This window comes from Sinocyclocheilus rhinocerous, unplaced genomic scaffold, assembly GCF_001515625.1.
Source record: "Sinocyclocheilus rhinocerous isolate Xijiao unplaced genomic scaffold, SAMN03320098_v1.1 scaffold113, whole genome shotgun sequence".
Lineage (NCBI taxonomy): Eukaryota > Metazoa > Chordata > Actinopteri > Cypriniformes > Cyprinidae > Sinocyclocheilus > Sinocyclocheilus rhinocerous.
Window position 1 is genome coordinate 1,201,092 of NW_015646846.1, and position 9,777 is coordinate 1,210,868.

The following is a 9,777-nucleotide window of genomic DNA, read 5'->3' on the forward strand; positions in this document are numbered from 1 at the left end:
TATGTGTGTGTGTGTGTGTGTGTCAGTAAGCAGCGCATTAATATAGAACGGTAATTAAAGGCTCTAATGCACACCAGTATAGGTGTGTGTATTGTAGGAGCTAGACGACGTATGATGACGTGTGACGGCATAGTAGTGGTGTCCCAATTCTTAGGAGAATACTTTCACCCCTACCCCTTGACACTCTGTTTCAAGGGGGAAGGGGAAGGGGAAGGGGTATAAAATAGAATTGGGATTGGGCCTCAGTCACTGCGTCATCAAACTATGCCTTCGCCTCTTTGTTTATTTTGAATACACGCCCTCTAGCGGCGAAAATTACATATTGTGCCTTTATCGTCAAATCTCTGTGACGATACATCGTCGTATCGATGTATCGAACACAGCACTAACTAATACTAACATTTATTTATTTAATTGATATTATAATATTTATAAATTTACAATAATTAATTGTCTCTTTCATCCAGTTACTCTTCTATCTCTTCACTGTTACTAATGGTCCATATGATGATATAGATGAAAAGCATAGTCAGGTTTTGCAAATGCAGTTATTAGCTGATGTGTTTTTGTGGGATTGCCTTTAATAGCTGAGTATGTGGATCATTAGGGTGCTGTTGGTTTACAGTACTATTCTTTACTGCCTCCCTTGAGTCCTTGTTAGAGAGGGGGAGATGTTTTTAAAAACATTTATTATTAATCAAAGAAACCATCTGTGAGGGATGCCATTTTTATATTTGAAATTCAGTGGTTGATCCTCATTGCCACCTCTGCCTGGTGTACTATACATGTGTCTGTTTTGTCACTTGATACAGTGGACCAACAGGTTTTTTTGTCCTCTCCTCGTCCTCCGCTCTGTGTCGCCACCTCTTTACCACAGCAACAGGCGAAGATGAGAAGGATCGAAGACAGGAACTGATAATATATTTCTTTCATGCGGTTGAAAGCAAAGCTCTGGGGGGTTTACTTCACAGGAGTGGTCCTCTTCTGAGAGATGAGGGAGAAAGAACTGACAGTTTGAAAAGGAAATGGTTCACAGGACAGATTTGGTAGGAGTGTTCTTGTGGGTGGATCGTCCTTTTACGTTTCTGACAGACCCAGGAAAGCCCTGGAGGTGCGTGTACAAATCATGGTCACTAGTTTCCTATGAGATGTATACTTAGTGATAACCTCACGTGCTGTAATTAATGCCACCGGAAGGAGCTAGTAAAGTGTAGGCTGCGCCCAATTCGCATACTTATACTATACACTAAAAGTACTTTGCTGGTGATCATGTTTTGAGTGTGTAATACATTGACCAAGACCTAAATCATTATAAAATTGTTTGTATTGCGTGTTTGCATTAGCATACTGTTTGCAGTGTGTATTAGCATTAGCTAAAATTTTAAATGCCTTAATTTGTTTACTTATTATACATTTTAGTATTGCCAACAATATGAAAGTATATCACCTATGTACCCAAGAATAATATACTTACTAATTAGTGGTTAAAAAAGTGCTTATTTATTTTAAATATGTTGGAAGTAACTTTTATATCTCTAAAAAAACATGGATTTTGCAGTCTGTCCTGGTAAATAAAGACATTAAAATATTAAATTAATTATTTTACAATTTATGACAAAGCTGAATTTTCAGCATCATTACTTCAAGCTTCAGTGTCACATGATCCTTCAGGAGTCATTCTAATGCTGATTTGATGCTCAAGAAATATTACTGCTTATTATCAATGTTGAAAACAGTTGTGCTGCTTAATATTTTTGTGGATACTTTTTTCAGGATTCTTTGAAAAATAAAAGGTTTAAAATAACTTTTTTTAATTATAAACATCTTTTATAATGTTATAAATGTTTTTACTGTCACGTTTGATCTATTTAATGTGTCCTTACATGCTTAATAAATTTATTATTCTCTGTTTTACACTAACGTATGTTAACTACTAGTTAGGCCTGGGCGGTAAAACGGTATCTGTATTTATCGAAGGTACTCCATCATCGATAACGATAGAAAAAATGTTCGATATATCGCAGTATAGTTTCACGCTTATTTCATTTAAAGGCGCATGTTATGATTGACAAGCAGACAGCCAACAAAACACACAAACACATGCTGAAATGAGTGCCATGCCTGCCTGCGATGAGGAGACTGAAAAAAAAAAAAGGAATATTAGTCGAATTTAAAAAAAAAAATTGCATTTGAGTGCAAAAACGGTGTTTTTGAATTTTAGGTGTGTGTCAGAGAGCCTTATCAGCAGTGCACGATGCGGTAATGATGTAGGCTATGATGTAGCTAATAATATAGGCTTGTTAGTCTATCCAGTTGAACCCACAAGATGAAACCCGCTGCTGCATTTTTCGTTCAAAATATTAGAGAAATATATAAGCTCAATGCGGAGAAAATATTGGTTAGGTTAAAACCGAAACCAAGCCATTCACACAGAACGCATATTCGGCGCATTCTTAAGACGCACAACTATGACTGTTGCAGTCGCGTCCATGTAAAGTTAAAAGAGGTTCAAGTTTTAGAAAACAAGTCTCGAGAATTTGTGGGGGTTTTATTCCATTCCTTTGGCTATTTGTATTAAGCTATGCATAAATACATGATGCCCAAATGTTCACGCAAAGAAAGAAGGCGTAACTTTTATTCTGCTGTAGTATTGTTGTTGCCGCCGCCGCCATGTCGTGAAGGCGCTGTGTTCCGTTGTGAAAGCGAAACTACTTTGGTTGGCCTTCCAAAAGAGGACGATATCCGCTTCGTCATGCCTGGAGCTGATCCGTGCTGGTCGCTGAGGAAATACATCAACTTCGCGCTGTCGATCGCCGGATCGGCTTTCACCGTGGACGAAGCGGAGTCCAGCCCGGGTTCGTCACATGTGGTTGCCGCAAGCCCGCTGGACGCTCCTTGGTCAAATCCGCCGGCCGCGCCGTTCTCAAGCCCGCCTGCCTCTGCTCACTCAAGCCGGCCTCCGCATACTCTAGGCCGCCGCTCACTCTAGGCCTCCGTCCTCCACTCACTCAAGGCCGCGGTGTGAGACGCTGTTTCGTTGTGAAAGCGAAACTACTTTGTTTGGTCTTCCAAAAGAGGACACGACTAGAAATCAGTGGTTAAGTTGTATTTACAACACTGTTCCAGAACAGTTTAACCCAAATATTCAGATGTGTCCAGCGCATTTTATGGAGGACTGTTTCCTGATCCTGGGAGAGTAGACTACAATACAATGATACAAACACAATTTTTTGGGCAGTGTAGAGTAGCACTTTTGTGGTTTGTCATTTCTTCGATCACAAATGCAGACATGGTTTTATGTTTACGCGGCGCGATGCAATGCAACGCGTAAAAAGACAGACCGCATAAACACATTTCATTACACCAAATACACAAAATAATGTTCTTCTTAGCAGCATCATATGACCCCTTTAACACTTATTTAATCTGCATATAAAATATAAGAAAGGAGCTATTTGTTTCAGTTTTATTTTGTGTTTGACTGTTAAAACTAAAATAAGTTGCCGATTGTCTTAAATTGGTTAAAAAATACAGTGGTTAAATTTAAACCTTTTTTCTACTGCTCTTTAAGAAAGGTTATAAAAAAAGTCAGTAATTATCGATACCGAATGATATGAAACAATGTATCGTGATACATTTTTTAGCTATATCGCCCAGCCCTACTACTAGTTTTTTGTCTTGTATGATCACCTCACATTTAAATTCAATTCTGGAAGTGCTTTAATTACTGAGAGATCTGGTTGACACCCACAAGACAGTAGACTGTAAACCATGTCAGTGCAATTACATTTTATGGCCTCCTTGCAAAGCATTTCCAGGTATGTGTATTTTTAGTAATTAGCTGGAAGACTTGAGATATTTTTCATCTGTAGTGGGAAGAAATGCACACAATTATGCAGATTTTATTCAAATCAGACTGTAGTTCCCATTTCAGAAATGTATTGACCCTAAAGAACAAAGTCCACCCCAAAATAATGATCCGGTGTATTTGTCACTGCGTTAAAATGTGTTGTTGGAGAAGTTATTTGTATTTTATTTATTTATTTTAAGTAGTTTGTTTCATTGCAAGAAAGTAGCTAACGTATTTGAAGGGGCAAGTATAACATAACTGTATTTTATAATTTTGTTACTGTATTTATATAACTGAAATGTATAATTTAATCAGACCAGTGAATCTTGGGCTGACATGTAGCAATATCAGCTGTAATGAGGATTTTTCACATTTTTGAACCCTGTTTTAGTCAGTTGCCTCATTATTGGATTCATTTCAAGTAAATTGAAACATGTGGCAGATAACATTTCACCGGTTCTATTTATACGTTTTTTTTTTTTTTCTACAGTGCTAAAGTATTTATATGGATCCTGTCTGTAAAAATAGACCAGTCAGCATTTTATGGGATTTTCTGTAATAGGGATCAGCTGTTACTGATACCTGTTATTGCAAATAGAATTAGCTTGATTTGAATTAGATTTAATAAACATTGGGGCAAAAAAACAATCTTAGTCATACTCACTAATGAGATGGAGACTACTCAGAAAACAAGATGAAACCAAAAGACATTCTGATTCATGCTAGTCTGTGATGCAGTGAAATGGCAACTTGTTGAGTGACTTTGTGATTAAATGTTTGGAAATGTTGTACCTGGTTTACATGGCATTCAGATGAACAATACATTCTGTACCTCTTTTAATTTTTAGTGATGTAATGAAACTCTTTAAGTTGCATTTGTCACACAACCAGATAGTGAGCAAAGTTGTTGGATGTGACAGCCTGTTATAATTGCTGTATTATTCATCATTGTTGCTTCTTGTTTGTCTGTTTGTCCAAGTTTACCAGTCACCTTGTAAAGACTTACATTGCCTTGGCTGTTTTTGGTGTAAACAGCAACTTCCTATCATGTGATTTCAGCGTTGTCTTACTATATTCATCCTCATGCACTAGGGATTTTTTTTTAAGGGATTTCAATAAACCCATAACTCTAAATATGAAACTTCAGTGCATATCCACGTCTTGAATACATTATAGAATTATAGAATGTAGTCGATAATTACAAATTGTATTTTCGGCAGATAAATATTGATAATGAATGTGCTCAGTAAAGTGTAATGATTTACTCTGGTTTGCCCTGACTAACCCTCTCTTCTTCTCTCTCATTGTTTGTTCTGTAGGCGAGTTATCCTGCCTGGGAGGACTTTGTCACCAAAGGGGCTAAGCTACAATCTCAGTTAAGGTAAGAACAGGCCTCCTGCGTTACACTCTTCCCTGAATAGGGAGTAATTATGATAATCTTGTTTCGAAAGCAGGAAGTGCTTGGTTATTACATAATTCTGGAAGGATTTGTCATCCAGTGTAAGAGGAGAGCTAATAAAGAAACATTTGAGAAGTATGTCTTTTAAAGGATGCAAAAAGGCAGTGAAGAGACCGTGATTAAGAAAGAAAGGCACTTCATAATAAATAAATAATTTAGAAGTAGAGAAATTTAAATGCAGACAGTTAGGAAAGGTGTCACATTTAGTTTGACACAAATGAAAATAAGGTGGTATAGTTCATTCAATGGGTTGTTCTGTCTTAGGCTGCATTTACACTGGCACAAAAAAAATCTGATTTTTTTTGCTCACATCTGACACAGATCGGAATTTGTTGCACTCGTGTAAACACAAAAATCTGCACAAGATCAGATTTTTTCGCATCCGATCTGAGCCAATTCCAAACGTGGTTTTAAATCAGATACATATCCGATATCTGGACATCCGACCTACGTCTAAACACACACATCCGATTCCTTGCAGAACTCCCAATGCGAGGGCGACACGTTTGCCCATAAAGATTGTGTTTTAATGCCAGTGTGCTGTACGCGCTCGCATTTTATTGATATGGAAACTTTATATAGGTAAGAAATTGTACATTTAGGAGCTGGTTTTCAATCCCTGCCCCTTGAATTTTAGAAACACAACAGCTAAAAGCTACATTATATTTCTCAGCAATGAGGTGATAACAGTTTTTGTAATTAAACCAGCAAGCTTCACACTCACTCGTGCGTTCTCTCTCTCTCTCTCTCTCTCTCTCTCTCTCTCTCGTTAATTCATTTGAATTAATTACAATAAATATCATCTTGGCTCTACTAAAGAATTCTACCACTAACGTGCTGTAGATAAAATAGTCTAACAAATGTAAATTACTGTTATTTTCCGTTATTTATCCATTCAGTCAGATTTTGTTCTGCAAAACATCCATGACAGCCATTGGCCATGCTGGTAAATAATAATGGGCACTCGACGTGAATTATATAAATTTTAATAGCACGGCCATTCAAAACCCAAGGGTCTACCATGTGCATAGTAAAGCGATAACTGCTGTCAATCCTTTTGGGCGGGAATTAATTTAAACACAGATATCGGATACCAGTCGTGTCTAAAGTGAATGTAAACAGGCGGGCCAAAAAAAATCGGATTTGGTCAAAAGATCGGATCTCTGCATTAAGACTTGCAGTGTAAATGCAGCCTTAAAGTCAACAGAATGTGGCTTTTGCAAGCCTTTGTACTTCCACGATGCAATGAATTTCTGAGCGAAGATTAAAAAAAAAAAAAAAAAAGAACAGGACTTGATTTTATTAATCGTGAATTGATTGGATATTGAAAAGTGGGTGTTGCATATTAGAATTGTTAAAGGTAGGTGTCAAAAAGTAAGAGGGCTTGGTGACATCATCTGAAAAGAAAGCTGTTCGAGAGACGGAAAAGATTACGAAGACGGTTTTCTTTGGAATAATGTGGACAGTGAATGTGTATTTAAATAAGTAAATAAATTGGGTCATCATTGATTTCATTCTGACTTTAAGGCCCTAGGTCATGTCTAATTTTCACAATCCATGTTTTTTTGTCCAATGTTTTGTTGACTGAATGATCGACACCAAGGTATGCAACAGTACAACCCATTGAACAGACTGTACTTCTTTCCCTTCTGCTCTTTTGTGCCAGATTAAATATGGTGTCTGTCCTGACTAAGATTCATACCAAGTTGGTACTCTAAAGGCCCCGAAGTACTCAAGGCAAAGTTGTTTCTCGTTCTTTGCTTAGGGGTAAAAAGAAGTTCAAAATACCTTTGTGGTGATATGCTTGTAGCGAATATCCATTTCCATGTGAAAGAAAGCGGAGTCGCAGAACGCGTAATCGCCACAGACCAATGGTAGTTCAAAGGTGTTTAAGGGGCCGAAAATCAATGATACAGAAAGGCTTATCATAGGAAGAGAAGATCATTTAGGTTAGCTGCTGGTTCCATTTTTACAGTGCGTCGCCTCTGCCTGACCTCTCTGTTCTGTCCCTGGAGAGTAAACAGGCTAATGACATTCCCAAAGGTCCACTCCATTCCTACAGATATACATCAAACACACTCCACTCACACACACAATTACCGTTGCCAGCTCCGCCGTCTGGACTGCCAAGAGCTGATCATGGTCTGCTTTTTAAAAGTACCTCATGACTTTGGGTATTGCTAGTGTTTTTGTAAACACAGTGTTGGGTAATGTTTACCCGTTGCTGTATATCACCAAATGTCTAGCTGATCAACATCACAGTATATGCAAATATAGATACTAGACTAGCTGGTTTGGGAATGGCTGCTGTAAATCTTAATACAAACCACCAATTGCGCTTAAGGTGTAGTTGTACTGACTTAATATGAAAAACAAATTTTTTACATTTATGAGATATGCAGGTCAATGGTGATCATGTTTTGCTAATTTAAAAAGGAATTCATGCATACAGTGACTTTGATACACCTATTCTAAGATGAACTGGGTTACAGTTTCTGGATTCAAATTCATTCTGATCATTTCTTGGGGCTTAAAATAAAAAAAAAAAAGTGATGTACCTGTCTGTAGATAATTTATTAGTCTCATTTAAAGGATTAAAATATTTGAAGAATGTTTGGTCTTTTTGTAATAATTGAATTTATTATTATTTAATTAAAAAGCAGTATTGGTTTTACAATATAATTCATATTTGAAGAACTTTTAAATATTTATAATTAAATATTTGTAAAAATCCAGAGGTTTTTAATCAAAGTAAATTTAAAAAAATAAAATTTCCCAAAAGACACATGAAACCAGCACGAGTACAAAGTTTACAGTTCTGATTGGTTGAACCATGTTTGAATCTGGTTTTGAGTCTGTGTCTCAATGGTTGACTAATTTGTTAGTCATCCAGCAACTGACCATCGTGGCACATCCCTATTTAAACATTGTTGAACAGTTTATCCAACCAGAATTCAGAACTATTGGTTTAATAATAATACTCTTCAAACAGAAAGTAACCAGTAACTTGTTTTTCCAGGGTATCCCTACCATTAACCCAACCTCTGTTCCTAGAGCCAGAGCAGCTCTTAAAGAGATGACTGTTGCGAGTCTACCTATCGGACACAAAAGCTTTTGCAGGACTTGGGGGGGCCGCTATGGGGAGGTGGGAGAATTGCTGAAAGGCTGTACTTTGTAGTTTGTATCACCTGATACCACAGAGCGCTCTCTGATAAGCTGAGATCTCTCTCTTCAGAATGAAGGCTCTGAATGAATTCCTACAATGGCACCATTGACCCTGTCAGTATGTGCCCGTGTCCCAGCCGATGAACATGCAGAACTCTTTTCTTTGAGCGACTCTGACCGTTTTCCATAGTCTGACCCGGGAGAAGGCTATAGATGTTTTTCACTGTCTAATCCAGTGGTTCTCAACCTTTTTTTCCACTGGGCCGCACTATGGTCCAAGTGCAAGTCTCACGGGCCGCACGCATATAATTTACATATTATGTCACCAATACAAACCAACCAGATTTATAGTAGCCTATTATAGCCTAAATATTATGATATCTAATCGATTACATTCATATAAATAAATAAATAATTATACTCCCCAGTAATAAAACACCTGATGCTGTCGGGAGCTGACCAATTTTGTGAAATTCGGCTCGAAAGGAGTAACAGCACAATGAAGTTGCGATTGTAAGTTGCAGTCTGTAAGACGCGCACGGAAGCGTGACTTTACGCGCGACATTGCAGAAAATGTGCGTTCACAAATGTAGCCTATGTTGATCCAAAATTTTTATATTTTAGACATCCATCAATTAGTGATGAAAAAAAAATTTTTTTTTGCCACGCTGGTGGAAACGACATGAGACCGTCCTGCCGCGACTGTCAAGAGCGGCTCGACGGGGTTTAGTGTCCAGCTGCAGCAGCATGTATGCCGTCAGCGCAGCTGAACAGTTCTGCGTTCAAATGCACGCAATAGGCTAAAGCTTGCCGCAAAGCACCAGCAAAAGTAATTACCATGAATGTGTCAGGGGGAAATAGTAAGGAGATATTTGAATTATTTACTAATAAACTAGTGTTTTCTGAGTCGGTGTCGCAAGGATGAAGTTGCCGATCCTGACTCACCATCTCCTCAGACGTGCCTTTAGAGAGAATTGCATCTTTACGGATTATGATTATAATGAAAGAGTTTTTGTTTTTGATTTGTTTTATTTTATTTCGTTAAGTAGTAATTTAAAGCTTTCTATAGATATATTTATCATGTCTGTGAGGCATGTATTCGCCGAGTTTCGGTTCATTTTTGTTAGCGCTCCTGTTCAAGACGAGACGACAGAAAGCACATCGTGTTTGTTTTCTTTATTTTATAAAAGCACAACATTTTGTTGATATTGTGAGTGCACACAAATAAAAGTAGACCCCTTACAGTTCCGAATGATGTATTGATATATAGTGATCGCGCTGGCGCCTCCATGTCCTGCAAAGC

General features: G+C 37.7%; 1 protein-coding gene across 3 annotated transcripts in view; it reads left to right on the plus strand.

The window, feature by feature from the left end:
• The window catches only part of LOC107708130 (MTSS1-like protein), a 70,654-nt gene that overhangs the window by 19,864 nt on the left and 41,013 nt on the right, over positions 1 to 9,777 (plus strand). For all 3 annotated transcript variants that reach the window (XM_016512283.1, XM_016512284.1, XM_016512285.1), the window contains exon 2: positions 5,170 to 5,231. In XM_016512283.1, coding sequence (XP_016367769.1) covers positions 5,170 to 5,231 — 62 coding nt within the window. The remainder of the gene's footprint in view (positions 1 to 5,169; positions 5,232 to 9,777) is intronic.